The sequence below is a fragment of the Schistocerca serialis genome, chromosome 1 (assembly GCF_023864345.2).
Source record: "Schistocerca serialis cubense isolate TAMUIC-IGC-003099 chromosome 1, iqSchSeri2.2, whole genome shotgun sequence".
In the NCBI taxonomy this organism is placed as follows: Eukaryota; Metazoa; Arthropoda; class Insecta; order Orthoptera; family Acrididae; genus Schistocerca; species Schistocerca serialis.
In genome coordinates this window covers 240,996,710-241,022,918 of record NC_064638.1, presented here as the reverse complement: position 1 = coordinate 241,022,918, position 26,209 = coordinate 240,996,710, and the positions used below count along the sequence as shown (strand labels likewise).

The 26,209-nt window shown below is 39.9% G+C and overlaps 1 protein-coding gene across 1 annotated transcript in view; it reads left to right on the top strand.

Annotated features, from left to right (window-relative positions):
* LOC126463248 (inter-alpha-trypsin inhibitor heavy chain H4-like) overlaps nt 1-26,209 on the top strand; it is a 170,187-nt gene that overhangs the window by 41,158 nt on the left and 102,820 nt on the right. Inside the window, exons 6-7 of the mRNA XM_050096144.1 lie at nt 7,435-7,595; nt 9,838-10,041. Of these exons, the coding sequence (XP_049952101.1) occupies nt 7,435-7,595; nt 9,838-10,041 (365 nt within the window). The remainder of the gene's footprint in view (nt 1-7,434; nt 7,596-9,837; nt 10,042-26,209) is intronic.

The following is a 26,209-nucleotide window of genomic DNA, read 5'->3' as shown; positions in this document are numbered from 1 at the left end:
ATTTCTTTTTTTTTTTTTGAAGCTTCGTCGCTAAATAGAACGAGTACAAAAAGTCTGTCATCGTTCCGTAATTTCTCTTGTGCCCAATGGCAGAACTGTACAAGACGTTCAAAGTTGTCGCCATGCAATTCCTGGTGCATAGAAATATGGTACGGGTGCAATCGATGTTGATGTAGCATTCCCAACACCGACGTTTTTGAGATTTTCGATTCTCGCGCAATTTGTCTGCTACTGATGTGTGGATTAACCGGGACAGCAGCTAAAACACCTACTTGGGCATCATCATTTGTTGCAGGTCGTGGTTGACGCTTCACATATCACTGCACACTTCCTGTTTCCTTAAATAGCGTAACTATCCGTCGAACAGTCCGGACACTTGGATGATGTCGTCCAGGATACCGAGCAGCATACATAGCACATGCCCGTTGGGCATTTTGATCACAATAGCCATACATCAACACGATATCGACCTTTTCAGCAATTGGTAAACGGTCCATTTTAACACGGGTAACGTATCACGAAGCAAATACCGTCCGCACTGGTGGAATGTTACTTGATACAACGTACTTATTACATTTGTGACTGTTACAGCGCCATCCATCACAAAGCGAAAAAAGTGTTCCAACTAAAACATTCATATTTCTTTACGTACTACACGAATATGTAATAAAAATGGGGTTACCTATTTAAGAAACGCAGTTGATATCTGTTTGACCTATGGCAGCAACATCTAACGTGCCAACCACACTGCCATCTGGTTTCCCCCTTCAAGCTAGACGAGTTTCGTTCTTTGTAGTTTTTTCGTTTGATGCTTATTTCGTAAGATATTTGGCCCGGTCACTATCAATGGACCACCCTGTATAAATTGAATAACATCGGGGATAGACTACAACCTTGTCTCACTCCCTCCTCAATCATTGCTTCCCTTGCGCTTCCCTCGACTTTTGTAGCTGCCATTTGGTTTTTGTACAAATTGTGAAGAGCCTTTCGATCCCTGTATTTTAACCCTGTTACCTTCAGAATTCGAAAGAGAGGCTTCCAGGCATCATTGTCAGAAGCTATCTCTAAATTGTATAAATGCTAGAAACGTAGGTTTGGCTTTCATTAACCTGTCTTCTTATTTAAGTCGTAGGGTCAGTATCCTTGTGTGTTCCAACATCTCTACGGAGTCCAAACTGATCTTCCTCGAGGTCGGCTTTTACCAGTTTTTGCATTCGCCTGTAAAGGATTCGTGTTAGTATTTTGCAGCCATTACTTATGAAATTTTTCACACCTGTTAACACCTGCTTTCTTTGGAATGGAAATTATTAAGTTCTTATATACGAATAGGGATACGAGAATCATATTCAAAGTGTGGGTGAGCTGGTACTCGATATCGAGAGACAGTATAGAAGCATATCACGTATTATGTGTCTGTGGAAACAAAAATGCAGCAGATGACATTTGGATCTTGCTGCCGGTGTCAGCTAAAGTCGCAGTGTGTACTAGTACATCAATGCACCTGTGCGATTCCGTATTCTGCTATAATCAGTCGATTTCTTGACGAAGACAACAGTGAATATTGTCGAAAGCTCTGACTTCCACAGAGAATTAACGTTACAGCTGCGGTGACAATATATAATACAATATTCATTAACAGTTGTGGAATCAGTAGGAATATGCTTGCTAAGGGAATATATGAGAGCAGATTACCATTTCGTTTTCCTAAACATTCCTTAACCATTCGCATTATCTGATTTTCTTGTTCTGATTATGGATTACTACGTCTAACCTACATACTTGCTCACCTGCATATTGCGTTCACACGGAAAAAAATCTATATCTTTATCTTATACCGTAGAATGATCCACATCCCCTCGTACACCCTCAGTTAAGCAGTTTACGAAATCATAGCTGTGGACCTCGACCGTCTAGTGTAATGAGACGCCCTTCAGCCCTCTCGCTGCAGCTTTCGACTCCCATCTCGACAGTCTTCTACAATCACAACTGCGAAAGACGAAAACAGAATTTGGTAAACTGATTTTTGCACTCATACCTTCAAGTTTTAGGCCTGAATCGATAGCTCGGTTTCAGACGTTTTGCATAAATGGTGCCTACAAATGAGCTGTTGGTTTTCTTCAACAAGGTGGTGACGTTATCAATAACTTTCCAGTTTCCTTAGCGATATCTGTTTTCGTTAAGAGAAGGAAGCGAAGACTGCTCATGAATATGTTTAAAGATCTTATCCTAGACAATTATAGCGTAGGACTTGTTTTACTGCAATTACCTAGACGAAGATGGCGTGCATAATGGCCAAAGTATGTAGTGATTTTCGGTGGAATGCTATTGCCCTCTAACACTTTGAGTTTTTTTATTGGCCAGAAAAGTTCAGAATTAATAAAGATAAAGGCACATTCCTATACCTGTGCACGTAACGTGTAATTACCAACCACTGATTGCATACGAAAGCCTTTGCAATTAAAAGATACAGGAATGTATAAATTTCCCAGGAACACAGGATATAGAGTTGTTCTCAACTTGTCTGATTTTAGTACTTCAGTAAATATACGATATATTGGGTATAAAAGCAGATGTTGCTGTTGGTGATTAGGGAGAGAGTACCGAATAACATTACATAATTTGAGAACTGATGATTATAGCTACTGGGACTGCTATATTTTTAGGTTGGTTACTACCTCCAAGTACATCTGGCAAAAGTAAGCCATTAATCCTTATGTTACCGTAGCCTGGAGGTCAGGTATTGTGTGGTTGCCAAACAGCTAGTCTATATTGACAGCTGTTGTCCACTTAATGGTGCGACATCATGTCGTAAGGTTTGTGAGAAGACTCTTCAACGCAGAGAAAAAAAAAAACATGTACATCTCAAGGGACCACAAATAAAAATATCTGCACTTATACCCACTAAACAAAGTATATCAGCATTACAGTTTTCATTTAATAAAGATAAAATGTTCTTTTCCTCATTCAAGTAAAGGAAATGAAAAATTTCGTGGTCTGTTCAATACTCCACCATTTACTTTACTCCACAAGAGATCGCTTCATACACATTAACCCAATTTTTGGAAAAGCTAGCACAACCTCAGAGCACAATCACATCTCAATTATGGTAGAGGTTTTACATGGAAGGAAAACCGACTGCGAGAGCATAAATCCGGCAGTAAAACCCTTATTTCCAAATAAGCTAATTGAATGGTGACATTATAAACCAAACACAATATCTGGGAATCCAGATTGGGGAACCTGTGTGAACTGACTGACAGGTATAGCACTTAGGCACAATTGTATTGTGCGATGTTTCATCACTTTCTTCGTTAGTGTCATGTGTATGGCAGGTTTCATACCCAACGAGTCCATGCCTCGCGCACTGTCCTGTACGGCCCACGGGCTAGTGCTGCGGACAGTGGGCTGCTATTGCAAGCTAGCTCTGCTCACGGTATTCACTACTCCAGCACGTTGTCTTCGCTGCCTCGCGTCTGGCCTCTGTCTGCAACTTCGTGAAGATAGTACGACTTTTCATTTAGTGTAGAATTTCATTCCCATTGTATTTCCATGGGTTCTCTCACTGTCATTAACAGAGATTCTGGTTTGTTAACTTGGGATGTTTCTTACGTGTTATTTAGCAATTAGGCAATATAATTAAAATTATGTATTAAGAGTAAATATATTCCGTATTTTTTTTGCTGTCGTATATACTGTACCAATTATTTAAAAAAATTAAAAAAAAGAACAGATAACTGCGAGTAGGACTCATCCTCTGAGGATTCGGTACAATAATATTCAGGTACATAGGTAGCTTATCTGTATGTACACTGAAGCACCAAAGAAACTGGTACAGGCATGCATATTCAAATACACAGATATGTAAACAGACAGAATACGGCGCTGCGGTCGGCAAGTGTCTGGTGCAGTGGTTAGATCGGGTACTGCTGCTACAATGGCAGGTTATCAAGATTGAAGTGAGTTTGAACATGGTCGGCGCACGAGCGATGGGACACAGAACCTCCGAGATAGCGATGAAGTGGGGATATTCCTGCACGACCATTTCACCAGTGTACCGTGAATATTAGTAATCCGGTAAAACATCAGATCTCCAACATAGTTGCAGCCGGAAAAGGATCCTGCAAGAACCGAACCAACGGCGACTGATGAGAATTGTTCAACGTGACAGAAGTGCAACCCTTCCGCAAATTGCTGCAGATTTTAGTGGTGGGTCATCAACAAGTGACAGCGTGCGAACCATTCGACGAAACATCTACGATATGGGCTTTCGGGGCCGAAGGCCCTTTCGTGTACCCTTGATGACTGCACGACACACAGCTTTGCGCCTCGCCTGGGCCCTTCAACTCCGACATTGGACTGTTGATGACTGGAAACATGTCGCCGGGTCGGACGAGTCTCGTTTCAAATTGTATCGAGCAGATGGAAGTGTACGATTATGGAGAAAACTTCATGAATCCATGGACTCTGCATGTCGGCAGGGGACTATTCAAGTTGGTGGAGGCTCGGTGATGGTGTGTGACGTGTGCATTTAGAGTAACATGGTCTCCTGATATATCTAGATACGAGTGTGACAGGTGACATGTACGTTAGCATCCTGTCTGATCACCTGCATCCATTCATGTCAATTGTGCTTTCCGACAGACTTGGGCAATTCCAGCAGCACAATGAGGCTCCCCACATGTCCAGAAATGCTACAGAGGGCTCCAGGATCACTTCTGCAGGCCACCAGACTTCCCAAACATGAACATTACTGAGTATATCTGGGATGTCTCGCGGTGTGTTGTTCAGAAGAGATCTTCGCCCCCTCGTACTCGTAAGGATTTATGAACAGCAGCGCAGGATATGTCAGTTCCCTCTAGCCCTATTTCAAACATTAGTCGAGTGCATGTCACGTCGTGTTGCGGCACTTCTGCGCTCTCGCGACGGCCCTTCACGATATTAGGTAGGTGTCTCATCTTCTTTTGCTCTTCAGTGTACTTGATAAATGGGCTTGCGAGTATCAAAATACGTAATAGAAATGCCCTTATCTGATTCAGCAGGTTAAATTTCGTACACCGTAAAGGGGCCGAAGAATTTGTCATAAATATCAACTTGATTCCTCTACCTGTTCCAGAGAAAAAGGAATCTTAACAGACAACGACAGGGATGAACAAAGTGATCCTATACCTATTACACTGAGGTACAGAACCCTAGAAACACTTAAGAGCATACTGTAAGTGGGTAGAGTTTAAAATATGGGAAAACAAATACTACAGTGAAGCTCAAATATATTCTCGCCTGCTAAGTTGACGGAAATAAAAATACAGATGGACAGATACAGAGCTTTGAAGATGTCCACAGGAGGTAATGCAACAAAGACAACAGCCTGACCCATTAAGTAACCACAGCACACAACACGCCTGGCTGGAGAAGTACCGGTGCTGCGAATTGTGTCCACACGCAGGGCTAGCCTGGCAGGTTGCACTCAGTCCCAAAGCTCGACGAACCAGCCGGCCTGGCTTCTATGCAGTACTAGGAAACCCCAGTCCCTGATTCCTTAAACAATCGAACTTCCGTCTATAAAACGTCACGTTTCCCGAACTCTTTGTCGTACAGTGATATGATTTTGCAGGTAAATTCAGTCGCATACGCGAATATTGTATGAGATGTGTATTGCGAATAGTGCCAGTAGACAAGAAGTAATAAATTAAAAAGTCGTGTCTGAAGCTGAAGTTTTACTGCATCAACAGCTAAAATGTAATAAGCGATAAACGTTTTTCATGTCATTGTTTGAAAGGAGTTGTGAGGGAGAAAATGTTCCATAAATCTTTGAAATTATATGTGAAGTTTGTTGGAAGCCGAGCTCATTCTCAAGTACTTGTAACGTCTAGAGAAACAAAAACAATATATTATGTAGTAATTAGAGAATTAGATGTATCATATTGTGTCATTGTATAAAATTATGTATTTTTTTATTATTTATTTCTGAAAACGTCTGCGTCGGCGAGTAATAAAACCGACACAGAAGATAAATGTTAAACAGAGATTAAAAAAGGAACTAGTATATAATACGTGTTGAATATGAATGTCTTTGTCGTCTTAATTTGGAAGTTGTGCGAGTAAGATCTCCTGTTGTTGTCGTAGAGAACGCCAATGTAGCATTCTTTTGTCGAGACTAAGCAATGTACGCCATTACGTGTGAATTCACAAAGGTCTGTAATCACTGAGATATTTAAAGGTTTTAATAGAGGTGTTTAAATGAAAACTTGTATTATTTATTGTTAAGCTTGCTTGCATATTATCCCATCCTGTTGAGACATTTTTCAGTTATATAAATATTATCTGTGGTGCTGAGCTGCGTGGAGAACGAAGAGCCGCTGCCGCGGCGTATTTAAACGACTTACAATATAGTCGAGCATACCGCAAGGAAGCGGTAAAATAATAGTAAAATAATATTATTTCTTTTAGCTCCCAGACTGGCAGTGAGGATCAGCAGATTTTATGATGTGTTGCAGATTGACGCGGGCTGCTGATAGGATATAATTTACAGTGCAAATAATTTAATGTACCTTCAGAATCTGATAGGAATCTTGCTGTGCTCCGTTCTGATCTGGCAAACTTTATAGTGACAACGTATTTTTTAATGAGAGTCTCATGTTCTTGGGCTAGTCGTGGTATGAAATAGCATTTTAACGAGAAATAAAATCCACTGCGAACTTGTGTTTTTGAACGATCACACGAACTGTAACATCAGTGTTCATAACAAAGTAATTTCAACTTTTAATCACTATGAAGTAGGGAAGATATATTGATTCTTAGCATGAGTTGCAGTTATGAAAAATCGTTCCTTAAATTGTAGGCCAGATACAGAATAATAAGACTTCCATATATACATTTTATTCCGCTAAAAGGTAATGATGATAAAGAAAAGCAAAGCACAGCATTGCTAAAAGTATTTCACGTAACTCTTTTCGTAAATGTGTTGTTACAAAGAGAATAAATAAACCAAAGAGCAACAATTTTACAATCCGCGAGAGAGTTGGACGTGAAATACTGCATGAATATAGCCTGGATAATTTGTGTTCCGTGACTTAACCTGTCTCAAGACATATACAGATTCTAACTGTAGTACTTGACTTCTTGTGTAAAACATTTAACACAAGATTTCAGCTCTAGATGAGCAGATTATCAGAGCAGTTAAATTATGCAAATTCTGTCAGTAGCGGTATTAATTATTATTGAAAATCAAACCTCTGTTGCACTACAAGCCGTTAGACATGCAACATACGAGTGTAAGCGTTCTGCATGGACGAGGCCGCAGACCCCTGGACTGCGCGCGATTCCGGTCAGTGATCTTTGTTTGGCAATCGATCAGGGTATAACCAATTGCGACATCATCATGTTTTAGACGAGGAAGGGCCAAGACCGAAATCGCCTGAGTGTTGCCTGTTGCAGCGGACCCCCTGGCGCGCATCGAGCGACCCACGCCTTCGTCTGCCTTCGTGCGCTGGTCGCCCACCGAGGAGGAGCAGCAGCAGCGGAGCAAGGAGGGCATCTCCGGTCAGCTGGTGGTGCGCTACGACGTGGACCGCGACGCCAGCCCCAGCCAGATACTCGTGAGTCTCCGTAATACCCGCTGACAGTTGCTAACTCCTATTTGTCCCATACCAGTCTCACAACTCCAACCGAAAAAGAGAAAACTCAAGTACCTGCTCTTCAAGATCTAATTTAATGTTTCCGCCTCATCCTGCTCGCTATATGCGACCTGTACTTACTCTTTTCTGAAGATACATCACAGACCCACGAAGGTGGAAATCGAAAATTGATGCTAAGTAAGAGACATGAATCGAGTATGAAATTACTTCACTGATTTCCAAGTACGACGGTTCGCAACCCAAGTAATCTTGTCATGTTACATCCCACTATACTTCTTAGTATTAAGACACATACAACGTAACATAATGCATCGTGTCAAGTAAAAGTAACAAGGTATATGACACATGCCATCATCCAACACGAAATCTGTCATGTCGCGTAATATGACACAACATATTCGTACCCACTTCCTTTCATAGATGCGCAGAGACTCTACAGGCAACACCAATAAAATTCATGTACACTTGTTCAGATTTCAGACTGGAGCTACATACTTTAGTGGTAAGGTATTCAACAAGCTCCTTTCTAACATCGGGCAAGAAATTGGGAATCCCTACCAATTAAAAAAGAAAACTGAAAACTCACTTCATTAACCGTTCTTTCCACGTATTATCTGAATATTTGTCCAGAACTAATTTATCACTCTGCAGCGGAATTTTTGCGGATATGAAACTTCCAAGCACATTAAAATTGTGTGTCGGACCGAGACTCGAACTGGGGAGCTTTGCCTTTAGCGGGCAAGTGCTCTATCGACTGAGCTACCCAAGCAGGACCCAGGACTCCTCCAGTATTTAGTCTCTTGCCTTCACAGAAGTTCTCCTGCGAACGTTGCAAAATCAGCATTCCAGGAGCGCTTGTTCCTCAAAGTTCGCAGGAGAGCTTCTGAATTCTGGAACGTAGCAGACGAGGAACTAGCGGAATTGAAGCTGTGCTGAGGGGTCATAAGTCGTGCTTGGGTAGCTCAGTCGGTAGAGCAATTGCCCGCTAAAGGCAAAGGTCCCTTAGAGCCTCGGTCCAGCGCACAGTTTTAATCTGCAAGGTAATTTCATCTAAATACGGGGACTGACTTAAAATGCCTGTTACCTAGGTGGCAACTAGCAGGTTTGTTATAAAGTTGTATGCTAAATAATATTGTACTACAAATGGGACTCAGTTTTACAAATACAAAAATATTTTCTTTGAAAAATGTCATTGCAATAAAATAAATAATAAGCAACTCATAACAAATAGACTACAGCTATACCATGAAACTAAGGAGGCAACAAATTCTTTCAACGTAGCACCCTTACACCATCCCCTGATTTTTCTCTGAATTTTGTTCCCTGCTCAAGGCGCAAACGAAGTGGTTTATCACGTGCCACTCTTCATCATGACGTCTGGTGTATTGCTTTAATTATGGTACAGGAGCGGAGCGGGTGCCAATAAGAAACTTCCTGAAAGATTAAAAATGTGAGCCAGACCCAGACCGCGACTCGAATTCGAGACCTTTGCCTTTTGTGCGCAAGTGCTTTACCGACTGAGGTATCCAGGCAAGAATCACGAGAGGTCTTCACATCATTACGTCCATCAGTACCTCATCTCCTACCTGCAGAGTGAAAATCTTATTATGGAAACATCCATCAAGCTGTGGCGAAGGCATGTTTCCGCAATATCCTTCTTTCTAGGAGCGCTAGTATTGCAAGTTTCACTGGAGAACTTCTGTGAAGTTTGGAAAGTAGGAAATGAGGTAGTGGTGAAATAGAGCTGTGAGGAAGGGTGGTGATTCGTTCTTGGGTAGCTCAGTCGGTAAAGTACTTGTCCACAAAGGGCAGTAGTGACTCAGTGTGCGAGTCTCGATGCGGCATACTCTTGCCAGGAAGTTTCATTGCACAGACTACTTGTTCCATTTCTTAGTATACTACTTAAATTTCACCTCACAAAAATATCACCTCTCGTCTACACTTATAAGACAACTCATATCAATTTTACATTAAGATTAAAATTTACATTATTCTGCGAGGTACACGGTATAGTGTGTACGCGAAGGTTTCCCGCTCACTAAACTGAAAAAACAATCGATTTGCCACATTTCAAGACAAAACTGATGATCACTTCGTAGCAGCGGACTTCTCTGCTACTGATGTAACATAGCGCTCAAAAATAAAGTGCTACATCGACGAAAAGCAGTTTGCCATTGTCCTGCCCGTTCCCACTCGTGTGCAGGTGAGCGAGGACGGCTACTTCGTGCACTTCTACGCGCCTCCCGGCCTGCCGCCGCTGCCCAAACACGTCGTCTTCGTGCTCGACGTCAGCGGCTCCATGCACGGCCGCAAGATCGAGCAGCTCAAGACGGGCATGCACACCATCCTGGACGAGCTCAACGAGGGTGATGTCTTCTCCCTGATCCCATTTTCTAATGAAGTCCAGGCAAGGCGAATCGCCAGCAGTTAGTCACAGATGGTGCAAAACTACGTTATGAGCTATTGATGGACGGCTGAATGCTTACAGTACGCTTCCGAGGGCTGTAATTAAAATTTTTGCAAGTGAATGTGGATAAATTGTTGAAGGGACACATTTTAAGCTGTAGTATCCAACATTAATATGTTGTCTAGACTTTCCCATTCCCAATCGCAGCCTCTAACAATTTTATTTTCAAGTATGTAATACTTAATACGGCAACAGTCGACATTCACTGGATTTAGAACGTTTTTTCTTCCGTTTGTTCATGGCAGTGGCGTCGTGCACCTTATTTTTATTTTATTAAATTTATTAGACACATCATCTCATGTCCTTACATAAGCACGGGAGGCTCTCACAATATCTACACGGAAGTCATCATCAATGAAAATTATCATATATAAAAATATATGTATGTATGTGTCTGTACCACACCTCCTACTGTATGAGTGGATACATTTCTACAAATTTGATACACACATATGGGAAGGGCTACTGTGGGGGGATAAGAACCACTTAGCTACCATAGGGGTGAGGGTGGAGATGGAATGAGCTGGCAACCTGTGACATCTAGCCCCTGCCGGCCGGAGTGGCCGAGCGGTTAAAGGCGCTACAGTCTGGAACCGCACGACCGCTACGGTCTCAGGTTCGAATCCTGCCTCGGGCATGGATGTGTGTGATGTCCTTAGGTTAGTTAGGTTTAAGTAGTTCTAAGTTCTAGGGGACTTATGACCACAGCAGTTGAGTCCCATAGTGCTCAGAGCCATTTGAACCATTTGAACATCTAGCCCGTCCTGTACGTCACGCTTCTTGTGCAGGTAGTTTTGGAAAGCTTTGCTGAGAGTATGTGTACTGCTGAGCATTGAGCATGGCGAGCATGGATGAGCAGATAGATAGAGAGAGGGGGGGGAGGAGAAGGAGGAGGTGGATAATGAGGTGAGGATAAGATGGATAGAAAGCTGAAAGGGGGAGATAGGCAGTCAGAGAAACGAAGGGATGTGATGAACAGATAGAGATGGAAAGATGAGATGGACAGAAAGAGAGGAGAGAGGGGGAGTTGGACTGAAATATGGGGAGTAGGAGATAGATAGATAGAGCCTCAAGGAGAGCATGGACAGAAAAGGAGGAGGTGGACGGAGAGAGGGGATGGAGGACGAGATGGACAAAGAGAGGATGGAGGAGGAGATGTACAGAAGAGGGGAGAAAATGAGATGACGCAGAGGGTAGAGGAGGAGGTGGATTTTAATTTGCGGTATGACGAAATGAGTGGAGAGTGGAGCAGGATGAGATGATCTAATAAAAGATCGGAATAAATAAATACACACGCAATGTCGCTGCTCAGCAAGCCTCCTATACATTCATTCTGCTATTGTACTCGTTGTTATGGTTTCCATTCTGAAGACTGGTTTGAGACCTGTATATCAGCGATCCTTTCAGTCTTTGCATACTACACGGTTATTCATAAGTACCTTTGTCGTTTCAGAAGACAACTGTGGGAAAATTACAAGAAATACATAAAACAGACAAATACCAACGGACAGAGCACCTCTCCAAGTTTTAACTCACATTACATGTGCTCATTGTTTGTGACGTGGCAAGTGAGAGTACACGTGTGCAATTCACTGAAGTCACTACTACTACTACTGCTGCTGCCCTGGAAGGTACAACAACAGAAGTGCACTTTGTCAATATGTTCATTTGTTTGCCTATCTTTAGGAAAAAAATGATTCGATACAACAACAAGGGTTGTATGCATGTTCTCACACTGCTGTCCCCTCGTAGTGCCCTCTGCATTACCGCCACGGCATGTACTACTAAGCGATATTCCACTCATAAATGCTATTATTCTGCTTGTCTTTTTTAGTGCAGTCGTCTACCGAAACTCTAGAGATGTTTATGAACAGCTCTGGGTTGTAATGTACATCAGTTTGAATCTGTTTATTGAAACCTTCATCTTCCTCTAAGATATTTATCCTGCACACATTAATAAATTACCAAACTGACTATTCTTTGAAGCTGTAACAGAACAGCTCTCAAACAGTGTACACTGTCCAATCACATTATTGTGACGCAGTTTGGACTGCAGCAGTACTTGGAGTAAGAGTGTCAGTGAGGTTCTGCAAGATACTGTCAGGGACGTGGAGCCACGCCTACTCCAGTGGCGTGGCCAGCTGCGCTGGTTTTCTCAGTTGTGAATCCATTACGTGAACAGTGGTCCGAAAAATACTTGATTCTGTTTAATTATGTGGAGTTGGTTGGTTGATTGGTTTGGGGGAAGAGAACAAACAGCGAGGTCATCGGTCTCATCGGATTAGGGAAGGACGGAGAAGGAAGTCGGCCGTGCCCTTTCAAAGTAACCATCGCGGCATTGGCCTGGAGTGATTTAGGGAAATCACATTTTGTGGAGTCTGGCAGCCAGAGAAGTGCAGGTAAACTCATCCTGGTGCTCTTAAAGCCACACACGTATACGGCGAGCTGTGTGACACGTTGCGTTATGCTGCTTGTAGATGCCATAGTGCCGAGGAAGAGCAGACTGCATGTTGATACGGTGAAACATGTATGTAACATAGCAGCGATGGCGAGGCATTGTAGCATCTGTGACCAGAGAGTATGCGCTTGACCGCGCGAGTGTTGCGAGCGGTTCTTAGTCTGTCGGTCAGTCGTTGCGAGTCTGTAGCTCTGTCTAGTTGAGAGCAGTACTCTGTCAGTAGTCGTCGCGTGCAGTACGCTAGTAGTCGTCATGCAGAGCGGTCGGTCAGTGGTAGCAGCCCAGTGGGGTTGCGTGATGTGGTCTGGCGACAACACTGGTCAAGATGCTGAATGAGGAATACTGTTAATTAAGATAATCATCGGATAATGTAAAGTTTAACTATTGTAACTAATTTTCAACAAGTGCCCCCAATAATAACTTTGATTTCAAAAGCAATTTTACATAAAATTTTCATTTAATTGAAGTAACTATTTCGTTCCACTTCCCTTAAACAAAAGTTTCAGTTTTCAATTAGATTACACAAAAAAAAAGGAATATTATTATTTGCAATGCAGTTCCTCCAAGTGGTGCGCAAGAACAAGAGCAGAAATTTGATTAGGTGTTGTAATGAGGTAAGAATTTTAATTTTGATTTTTTGCACAGGGCCAAAGACCGATATTTCGGTTTAATTGAATCATTATTATCACTGAGATTTTCTTATCACTGAATGGACTTTAATTTTTTTATGAAGAACTTATACTTGAGTCAGATTGCGATTCTCACTTTTATTGTCATTAAATTTAATTGGTAGGGAGGTTACGTTTGGCTCCTATTCATTTATTATTTCTGTCTTTAAAATTTCAGTGGAGAGGTTACACTTAGCGCAATGTCCATTGGCATTCCTAAATAATATTTCTGTTATGTAAAAATTTTTGTGGGGAGGTTACACTTGGCGACCCTGCCAGGATCGTATTTCGTTGAGAGTCTTTTGAGGAACAGTCAAATATCTGCTCTTATTTGGTTAGATATAATTAGGATTTGGCGCAACGCTTTTATTAATCTTGTGACTTTCTTTCTACAGGTCAACGGCAATTCGTTGCTCTATTGTATTTGTGTGTTGCTTTCGCATTTGTGCTTATTGTTTTGTGAATAATTGTGACTGTTGTTAAAATGCCGCGAAAGACTGTGAATAGTGTATCGCGAGGTATTATGAACGAAATAAGCGAATTAAATAACTTCACCAATAGTACTAGTGACACGCAGTGTAATCATGACAATCCTGCGTCCACTAACAATCAGTGCATTCCAACCACTAATGATGACTTTCACCTTAATGATGAACAAACGAACTCAATTGTCTCGTCTGTTAACTTGATGACAATTGATGACGCGGAGCGGTCTATAGTAATGAGCGCTGCCGAGCTTAACACACCCGATTTAGAAAATCCAAGTAATGTACAGACAAATTTGTCTAATGAAAATGAACAGGATACTGAAAGTACGACGGATTTATTTAATTCCTAAATAATGTCTGACAGTGTACATCCGACTGATAATCCTTTTTGTAAGTTGCAAAATGACCAAATGGTCACACAAATCGGGACAATTGCATGTACTCCATCACAGAGTACTGAGAATGCAACAGCTACTTTAAGTTTGGATCAATTTATGACAATAATGCTACAGTTTAAGAACGATCTTGGAGTAGATATCAAACACTTAAATGAGAAACTTGACAATAATGACGAAAATCTCAAACAAATTAATGAGCAGGTCAAACAACAGAGTGAAGATTTCAGACAACTTAGGGAAGATAACAAACAACAGAATGAAAACCTCAAGCAACTTAGTGAACAGGTCAGACAACAAAATGAAAAATTTGACGACAATTCGAGGCAGCTTAGTGAACAAATTAAAGCTGTTGCCGCGCAGTGCCATGACACTAAGGAACAGTTGCGCTTGGAAATTGAGGCTTGTTCTCAAAAAAATAGCGAAGAAATTAAGTCTGTTGCGCAAGAATTAAGGGAAATGCAGACAGCCGCAACAGAAACACTCAGAGACGAAATTAGCGGAGTCGCTAAACAATGCTATGAAAAAGCTACACAATTACGGGACGAGTTTAAAGCAATGACGGTAGAACTTTCGTGCACAATGGACGCAAAGATAGACGCGAAATTCGAACAGCAGAACACTCAGATTGACGAGCGCTTTAATCTTCACATACAAAACAGTGATGCGCGTTTCCGCAAATTTATTCAAGATCAAAACAAAGCAAAACGACAAGTCATGGAAACAATCACTGCACAAAGACAAGAGGACAAACGTAAAATGTTCGCGAAAGCGAAGACGTATGTAGACAATAATATTACTACAGTGTCCGACAAAATTAATATCATAGAACAATTGAACGCGGAATTACGGGATGAAATTTCTGGTCTTAAATCAAAAACAGATACACACACAGTAAATATTCAAACAGTGACAGACAGATTCGAACAATTAGATCTAACACAGGATTGCGATGTCATCAAAGCTGATGTTAAAAAACTGAGCGAAACTACGCGTAAGTTGCAAAAACAGATTAATGCGTCTGATTCTAAAACCGATGATCAGGTTAAAATGCTGTCTGAAAAATGTGATGAATTGGCCAGTCGTATTGATGTCATCGAAAATACTAATGACAATAAATCAGACGATACTGCACCGGTTTCATTTAACCAAACACCTGAATTTCAAAATTTACAGCAGGCAATTAATGAGATCGATTCGTCTAACAACACGTTACGTAGGAAGTTGTCAAGTTTACAACAAGAAGTAACAGAAATGAAAAACACTTCAGTTAATAACATACAGCAGACGCCACTTTATGAACATGTGTCAGACTCACGCAGCGCGTATCATGTGAGCAATTTACAGAGACTACGAGACGTTAAATCCGAAAAGCCACGCGACTTAAAATCTGAAAAGCTACGTAACTTGAAGTACGAAATGACACAGACGAACAGATTCACATACAAACCTGAACGTGTTCTCAAATTCGGTGACGAGAACATAGATTATGAGCAATTTTTATCCGCAAGAAAATGTAAAGAATTTAATAATGACAGAACACAGGTACACGCTTTGAGCTGTATACGACAATTTGTTTTTATGCTTTCACCGCTATTGCCTGTAATGCAGAAACTAGCTTTCAACCAGAGGCGACAATTTGCTATTGTATTTTCATCAGCATTACGTATTATGCAAAAACTGGAATTAGCAAGAATACAGCGATTTACTTTTGGAATTTTACCGCTATTGCTTGCAACGCAAAAGCTAAAATTTATTTGCAGTGCGTAAAAGACCTCAGGGGATTCATTACGCTTTAATGAATATGTGCCGTAGCGAGCATAGGGCCCCGAGCTGTAGTAGTGCTATTTCATCTTTAGTTTTCTGCACTGCTGCCTTTTCTTCTACTATCCTTTATATCTATCAAAACTGCTCTTCAACTATTGCTCTATCTAGGATTAAGAATATGTAAAGAAAACCCGATGTGACAAATTTTTAGCGAATGTGACAATTTTCATTAGGCACTCCAGAATCACGAGAACTTAAATAACAGATAAAAATCGTAATCATCAGTATGTGTAAAATTAACAGCAAACGCATTTTTTGGTAACAATAGACGTTTTCCATCACAATAGCATGAAAGTCAGCCGCCTAGCATACGTAACCAACAATGCAGTCTACAAGGTCAACCAAACTTTAATGTTTCGCCGCGTGCATGTATAGTCCCAGCTCCAACAAATAGTAACGCATGGCAGCAAAGAAATAACTACGTACAGATAACACACTATTTCAACTCGTATCACAATGCGCCGTATAGAAATTACTATCATGACAGACGTAAAAAAATGATGAGCACAATTTTCAGCGTACATTTAATAACAGTCGATCTTGTGAGCAGCAACAACATCAGCAACAACAAATAATCATGAATGATCCAGACAATAGGTGTCATCCATAGCGTAACACGTCAGTAAGAGTTAACAGAACAGTTCATATAGTGGATATGCCACAACATTCTCCCGTAAATAATAACACATACGATAGATTTTAACCAGATACAGCACAGATTGCATATTACAGTAACGCAAACATTACTTTTGACACGCAGAATTTTGCTCACGAGAATGTTATTTGAAACATGCTTTGTTGAATGCTCCACTTTTATCGCACCCCGATCTTACTAGAAATTTTTCCATTGCCACCAACAGTTCTAACACCGCTTTAGGCATACATATTTTCCAGGAAATTGAAGAAGATGGTTCAACAGTTATTAAAAACATCGCATTTGCAAGCCGCATTTTGTCACCCGCTGAACGAAATTATTCTGTTACAGAACTTGAAACATTATGTGTTGTATGGGCTTTTACGAGATTTAGGCACTTTCTTTATGTCAGACATACCACCGTCTACACAGTCCACAGAGCAATACAATTTTTGCTTTCAGCTAAATTTACTCACGACAGATTAAGCAGATGGAAACTATATTTGCAAGAATTTAATTTTACGATTGTTCACTTTCCCGGCACACAAAATGTTATAGCAGACGCACTATCGCGTTCTCTCGGCAACAATCAGCAAGACGTAGCAACCAACTTCTGCAAAACAAATTTCAGTGTCATGTACATTCAGCAAGTTGCATTTGAAAACTTTATTTCATCGTCATTACAGGACATAGCACAAGAACAAAATAAAGACAATGTGTGGAAAGAAATTAAACACCTTTGGCAAGATAGGAAAAATGTTACGATTAGGAACCACTACACTGTACGCAATGACATTCTGTTTCGCCGCTCTCATCCTGACAGCAACAATTGCTTATTATGCATTCCTGACGAACTGGCTAACAAATTAATTTGGTACACTCATTTAAGTTACGCACATTACGGAGCACGAAAATGTTTTCTTATACTGAGACAGAACTCTTATTTTACTAACATGGAGAAACGTATACGACGAGTTTTAGCGTCTTGTAAAATTTGCCAGAAAGCTAAATCAGACACCACTTCACATATTCCTCCATTATATCCCATTATACCTGTTAAATTAAGACACATGGCCGCAGTAGATATTTTTGGTCCGATTCCGAGAACTAACAGAGGTTTTTGCTACATCTTTGTCGCTGTTGAACTCACTTCGAAATTTGTTACTTTCACTCCGTTACGTAAAGCTACTGCTAAAACTGTTTCGAAAGCATTTGTAAAACATTTTCTATTTCATGTAGGGCATGTGATGAAAGTAATTTCTGACAATGGATCTCAATTTCGTAGTAGCGTATGGACACGCATGTTACGAGCTAGAAACATTTCTCCGATTTATATATCCAAGTACCACGCTTCTTCGAACCCCTGTGAAAGATTAATGAAAGAAATTGGTAAACTGTGTAGAGTATACTGCCACAAAAGACATATTGATTGGGATACACACATACTCTCATTCCAAGATGTAATTAATTCCATTCCAAATGAATCCACTATGTTATCTCCGTCTATTATACTGAAAAACGTTGAACCACCAAACAAAATTAAAGAATTAGTAAACTTCCCTAAATGTTGTCGACTAAGACACCACGAAATAATTGACATTGCGCTGAACAACATCAAACGTGCCGCAGAGCGCCGGAGAAGACAGCAAAAACAGGTTTGTACACGCCGAGACTTTCACGTTGGACAGAAAATATTAGTACGTACACATTATTTATCCAGTAAATTAAAAGGTAAGTGCAGTAAATTTGAACTTCTATACGCAGGTCCATATCGGATTCGCAGCATCCCTCACCCCAATGTTGTACACGTCGAAACTTTGAGAACTAGAAAATCGAAAGGCAACCACCATATCTCAAACATTAAACCGTTTATTGAATGAAGACACTTTATGATTCAACACACTATGATGTCATTTATTAATGCAATTATTTCACTTGACTAATTACTGATGATTATCGCATTTTTTCTTGGCAAGTGCCCGGCAAGGTAAGGTTAGCAGGTCGCTTTTCTTGTCGTTACACATCAGACCGTGCACATTTTCCACTTTTTTGTGTGTATGATTGTACTCCAGTTTTGTTTGTATGCACTGTGAAATAGTTAAGATATAACACACCTGTTGACTTTGACATTTTTTGCCTTATGACATCTCAACATCGTGACTGTTTTACATTTTTGCTGCTGCATTGTGATATTATCTGTACATTTTGCCTCTGAACACTGTCAATGCCTTTGACATATTACGTTTTCTGTCATGTTATGCTGTATGGTTAATTATGTTACCATAAACCAGTCATTATTTAGTGGGTATATGATTTAAATGCAAGACATTAATCTCTGTTCATCAATTTCAGAAAGAAATGATGCGTGTAAGAAATAAATTCAACAAAAATGGGAATTTCACCTACGGAATAAACGAAAGAAGATGCGATAACTTTATGAGGAAGAGTAAATGGATCAGGATTAACAAGCATTAACAAGAATATACTATACTCATCGTAGAATAGCAGTCTTAACTAATTTTTTCTTTCAGAATACAAGGTGATTGATGCAGGCTGTCAGACTGAACTACACATCTTAGTTTTAGTGATGAAATATGCTAGAGATAAGGAATAGTTGTATAATGAGTAATGAAGTGATATTTTTTGCAGATGATAATGAATACTGATGAATAATGATGACGGATATGGTATTATGAATAATGAAGTTTTTATTTACAGGTGATGATAATAGTGAAGTTATGATAATATGGATAATGAAGTGATTGATAATGAAGTTTTTTCTTTACAGATGAGGATAATGTTGGAGTTTTATATTTATGCTATGTAGTTATTTAAGTATTTGTTGCAGTTTGTTTTGACAGCAGGTGTTATATTGCATAGTAGGATGACGGAAAGTTTTGGAAAGGACAGCTATGGAACACATTTTATACACATTTCACTACTTGTTAATTCGAAGTTCACTACTTTTCAGCATAGTGTGCGTTTCTTCTTTCAGGTCAATAATCCATTTTGTATTTTTTCCAGGAGATGCTTGTCATGATACTTACTAAAACTGTTACTTATTATACCTGTTCTAGTACTTGCATTTTTATTTTTTTTTTTTTACCCATTTGTGTTTACCATTTATAAATGTAATCACATATACTGCCTTGTTACATAACCTTGCTACAGCTGACTCATGACGAATGACGTTACCTATCCTCATTGGCAGCAATAGGTCAAAAGCAAAAAGTGTTATGCCTCAGCAATTAATTATCGATCCCAACGCAATGCATTGCTAACAAAAAAAAAAATGTATTAACAGTCCCAAATAGTGATACCAGTTTGAGAAAATTCTGAATAATACTGATTAGCTCTGAATAGTATGTCACTTGAGTAATGACTTCTTAATGAGACAACAAATATACACATATATATAAAATAATGCTTAGTAACTGGCTAGTAATTGCCACTGTTATTGTAATGAGACTACTTATAATCCCCATGATTATTAATGCTATGACTATAATTAACTGATTTTTAATAATGACTTCGTAATGATCTGAATAATACTGAATGAGGAACAATGCTTTATACTATTCGATACCTGATGGCCACTGAGTGCCAATAATTAGTGTCACTTAATGAATTGTTATTAATTATGCCATTAATTAGCTCTTGTTTTCAATGTTCATACTTCGTAATTGGAAATGAAAATGCTTTGTAATTAGGAAAAAGCTAATAATTCTTACTATATTCAAATGACAAATGGTTAATTAACTACGCCATACTTTGTAATTGGAAATGAATGTGACTGTTTAATAATGCTTTGTAATTAGAAGAAGGCTAATGATTCTTACTAGATTGGAATGACACATAATTAATTAACTATGCTATTGTTTCATAATGCTTTGTGATTAGGAAAAAGTTAATGATTATTACTATTGGAAGACAAATGATTAATTAATTATGCCATACTTTGTAACTGGAAAAGAATGCGATTATTTAATAATGCTTTGTAACTATGAAAAGAAGATTACTGATTCTATGTAAAACAATTAATGAACATTTTTCTGTAATACTACATACATGGTACAGAAATGTTCAATAACTGGGCTATGAATGCCGCAAACTACTACTGTAATTGACAATATTATGTGACTAAATGTCCTTCACCTCATGAGCTAACTACCCTGAATTACTGCGATGTCCATTTGTCCTGTTTATCCTAGTGATCATGGAGCACTATCTTTGGTTTTGCACTAATTCTACGTTGACGTGCCTTGTAAGAGCGTGGTGTTGACACGACATGCTGTCCACCACCGTGAGCGATGAAGACGTTATTATGGTCCCACTGTTTGGTGTACCTAATGTACTGCCAAAATGAAAACATGAAACATTAATACGACAGTTCAGTGTCTTGGCTACACTGATAAATTCTGAGGGGAAAAGAACTTCAAGTTGTGTCACTTGGTGTTGTACTTCTGTGGAAAGATATGGACTTTCAGAACAGCTGTGTGCAATCTAAAGTGCTACAAACATGATGCAATCCTTCCCTTTCCTATCCTTATTCTTGTCACATAGTGAAAATCATTTTTGCTAACATTATTTATGTTCATGGCTATACATTTTTTCAATTCGCTAAACTCCAGTGCGAGTACACTTATGTCACTGGTCGACATGATATTTTTTTGCTATTATGTTTATTTATTGCCAAAATGCTAAAGACATTTTGATTTGTTCTGAAGTACAGTATATGTGCACTTTTGTCTTTTATATTGTATATACATTTTTATTTTCTGAACTACAGTGCATATGCACTTCTGTTAGGTGTTAATATGTTTTCTACTGAACTTCAGTGCCTGTACACTTTTCTCATTTTTCAATATGATTTCTACAATTCTGTGTATTCAATACTTTAATGCGTATGCACTTATGTCATTTGTTACTAATTGTACATACATTTCATCAATTACTGATATGTTCTCAACTGCAGTGCATGTGCACTCATGTCACTTGTCAACATAATATTTTGCCAGTCTGTTTATTTGTTCTGAATATGCTAAAGAATTTTTTTTCAGTGCCTGTGCACTTTGTTATCTGTCAAATAATTTGTATATACATTTTTCTGATTTGCTACTATGTTTTGTACTCACATTTTGTCTATGTCTGATATATTTTGTACTTAGTGCGTGTGCACAACATTTAAATATTCTGTAAGTTGTAGAATTTTGTTAATTAAAGAAAAATTTTGCCGCGCTTGGCAAGTCCAAATGACTCACCATCGCTGCCAAATTTTTGCCCGCCCAGTGGAGGGTTATGAAACACGTATGTAACATAGAAGCGATGGCGAGGCATTGTAGCATCTGTGACCAGAGAGTATGCGCTTGACCGCGCGAGTGTTGTGAGCGGTTCTCAGTCTGTCGGTCAGTCGTTGCGAGTCTGTAGCTCTGTCTAGTTGAGAGCAGTACTCTGTCAGTAGTCGTCGCGTGCAGTACGCTAGTAGTCGTCATGCAGAGCGGTCGGTCAGTGGTAGCAGCCCAGTGGGGTTGCGTGATGTGGTCTGGCGACAACACTGGTCAAGATGCTGAATGAGGAATACTGTTAATTAAGATAATCATCGGATAATGTAAAGTTTAACTATTGTAACTAATTTTCAACAAGTGCCCCCAATAATAACTTTGATTTCAAAAGCAATTTTACATAAAATTTTCATTTAATTGAAGTAACTATTTCGTTCCACTTCCCTTAAACAAAAGTTTCAGTTTTCAATTAGATTACACACAAAAAAAAAAGGAATATTATTATTTGCAATGCAGTTCCTCCAAGCGGTGCGCAAGAACAAGAGCAGAAATTTGATTAGGTGTTGTAATGAGGTAAGAATTTTAATTTTGATTTTTTGCACAGGGCCAAAGACCGATATTTCGGTTTAATTGAATCATTATTATCACTGAGATTTTCTTATCACTGAATGGACTTTAATTTTTTTATGAAGAACTTATACTTGAGTCGGATTGCGATTCTCACTTTTATTGTCATTAAATTTAATTGGTAGGGAGGTTACGTTTGGCTCCTATTCATTTATTATTTCTGTCTTTAAAATTTCAGTGGAGAGGTTACACTTAGCGCAATGTCCATTGGCATTCCTAAATAATATTTCTGTCATGTAAAAATTTTTGTGGGGAGGTTACAACGGATATGATCCCCAAAAATAGATACATACTTTTGTTGATTCAGTGTATCTTCAGAATGACGAGATCACCCAGGGAATGCCACCACCCAGGGAATGCCACGAAAATATTCCACAGACGGTAATACTCCCTCCTCAGGCCTGAACACTTCCGATGATTCTTGCAGGAGTGTTTGCTTTCAGCCGTTTTATGCTGTACATGTCATCTGTCCGATGGAGTATAAAAAGTGACTCATCTGAAAAGGCCACCTGTCGGCACTCAGCGGACGTCCTGTTGCGTTAACTGCGTGCGTAGACCACGCTTCGTCGCAGATGAACAGCAGTCAGCATGGGTCTATGAACCAGGGGCTGCTGCAGAGGCTCAGATGCCGAAGCGTTTGCTGAACGATTGGTTAGGTGACACTATTGGCAGCGCTCGGTTACTCGGGAGGCTCAGTTGCTCAACATTTGCACTTCTACTCGCCCGTACACATCTCCGCAGCCGTCGTTCAGCGCTGTCATTTGTGGCTCGTGGTGCACCACAGTTACCTTGCCGGCGGTGTTGGATAGCGCCATTTTGCAATGCACGGCATTCTTTAACCATGGCGCCACGCTATCAATTTACAAACTTAGCTGTATCGAAAATGTTTTCACCCTTGGTACGAATGACAGTGATAATTATTTTTAATTGTCTTTCGAGATGTGCCCATTCAGTCCCTCAATAGTTAAACGTCATTTATGGTGATACGAACGACAGGACAACGCAATACCCAGTCACCGAGAGGAAGAAAAGTCTGACCTGGCCAGGAATGCAACGCGGGCACCTACGCTTAGCAATACGCTGCACGGACATAGTAGCTACCGAGGTGGGACCCGATAGATCAGGCAGTTTTCTATGTTAGATAAATCGTTCCGTTTCCGCAGTTTGACAACGGCTGCATTGCTTTCCGCGTCCCCCCTCCCGTCAAGCTTTAGATACCCTCCACTGCTAGTGCTGCCACCTACCGTCTGTGAGTGGTTATTGGATGTGGATGTCGAACATAGGTGGTAATGTGACTCGACCGTCTATAATATACTACACGATCTATTTCCAGAAATGTCTGTTGGAAAGTATAGTTATCAGAATATAAGAAACACCATGTTAAAGTAAAGCTAAATGCCTCAAAATTTAAATATCGTGTGCGATTGCTGCAATTTGTTATAAAAATGTCCAATTATATTATTGCAGTGTATAGGAACACATTTGAGTTTGTTTCTCATCCGAAAGCTCAATTAATGCAGTCAAGTTATCGGGGCGTCGATATCTATTAATAATATGTGATCACACAAAAAACACAAAAATTGCATAAAATTATTTCCTCAAACATAACGTGCACGAGAACATATAAAAACAAAGCAAACGAATTTTATAAAATACTTTTATATAATAATGTAATTTAGTAATTAGTAGATACAAATTTGCAATGCCGATTCATCACACCAATTTATTTACAACACAACTAACGAAATGTAGCAGTATATTCACTTTTACACTTGAGACAGCAAATCACACTGTATCCATTTGCTCACAATCGTCCTGCACTGATAATAAATAGTTAGAACAACACGACCTACGGAAGTGCAAGGAAATGACAAAAATGTACCGTCATTTGACTGTACAAGTTACCAGGTGTAACAAATTACTTTTGACATAGTTATCGGCCACTAATTATGTAAATGGATCTTTCTGAAACAACAGTGGCTCGTAATTCATGATTAGAGTTCATGACAAAGGAAACAAATTTAAGTTCGGGATAAAATGTTCCCTACGAATAAAAACACATCTAACCGTAATTTGAAGCACTGTAGGCTCACATGTAATGTCTACAAAGTTAGTGAGTGGTCAGTCTCGAAATCTGAATTGGGCATAGCTGACGTACGGTAGTTCTTCAGCGTGTTACTGTAGCTCTTGGTATGTAGAAAGATGTTATCAGCGCGTCCCATTTCGTCGTTGAACAAATCCTCAGTTGCTTAATTGCGTTGCATCTCCTTGAGCATCTTCTCCACACAAATAATACTAATGGTACTGCTCATTTACAGATGCTCAGCATTCTGTCACACGTTCATTAGTTTTCCTATCTAGCCACACATCTCCTGCCCCGTATCTGTAACACATCATACTGTTACTTCCAAAGTTCTACAATTCTCTATAGACCACTCCAAAATAAACTTTTCAGTATAAAGACTTTCATTTGTTTATGTCCGATTTACAAATTCTTAAACTTAAGTATTTCAACGAGTTACATAAACAAATAATAGATGGAACAGCAAACATAATTCTGAAAAAGTAAAAGTGAAAGTAATATCCGTGAATAGAGTCCTAGTGTTATAATATGTCAGGTTCTGTCCTATCAACCGATCTTTTCTTTTACTCACGCTGTGCAGAAACACATTTTTCTTTCGAGTTCAGTTAAGTAGCTACTCATTAGTTGTTCAAAATTTCCATTTAATTTTCTACTTTGTTCTGTAGCACCACATTTCAGAAAGTTTCAACTGACCTTTAGTGCACGCGACGTATCGCCCACGTTTCTACATCGTCATCTACATAGTTCCTGTTCCATTCTCAAATAGAATGAGGTAGAACCACTGTCTTCACTGCCTATAAGCCTCGGTACGACCTCTAATCTCTCACCTTACGTTCGCGGTACTTACGCAGAATGTGCGTTGGCGGCAGTAGAATTGATCTGAAGTCGACCTCAAACGCCGATTCTCTAAATTTCCGCAATAGTGCCTCACGAAAAGAGCGTCGTCGTCACTGCAAGGAAGTTCACTTAGCATTTCTTTACTCCTTGCCAGCTGATCGATCCTTCCGGTAACGAATTTAAAGCACGCCTCTGAATTGTTTCGATGTCTTCCTTTAACCTGACCTAGTGAGGATCGCAAACCCTTGAGCAAGCCGGCCGCGGTGGTCTAGCGGTTCTGGCGCTGCAGTCCGGAACCGAGGGACTGCTACGGTCTCAGGTTCGGATCCTGCCTCGGGCATGGGTGTGTGTGATGTCCTTAGGTTAGTTAGGTTTAAGTAGTTCTAAGTTCTAGGGGACTTATGACCTAAGATGTTGAGTCCCATAGTGCTCAGAGCCAGCCCTTGAGCGATACTCAAGAATTGGTTGCACTAGCGTTCTGTACGCCGTATCCTTTATAGATGGGGTATGCTTTCCCAAAACTCTCCCAATGAATCGAAGTCGAGCATGCGGCTTCCCTATTACCAACATAACATGCTCATTCCATTTCATATCGCTTTGCAATGTTACGCCTAGGTATTTAATCGGTGTGACTGTGTCAAGGAGCTTGCTACTAATGCTGTATTTGAACGTCGCAAGATTGATTGCCCTGTTCATCTGTATTAACTTACGTTTTTCTACAGACAGAGAAAGTTGCCATTTATCACACCAAGTAGAAATTCGTCTAAGTCGTCTTGTATCTCCCTACAGTCACTCAACGACACCACCTG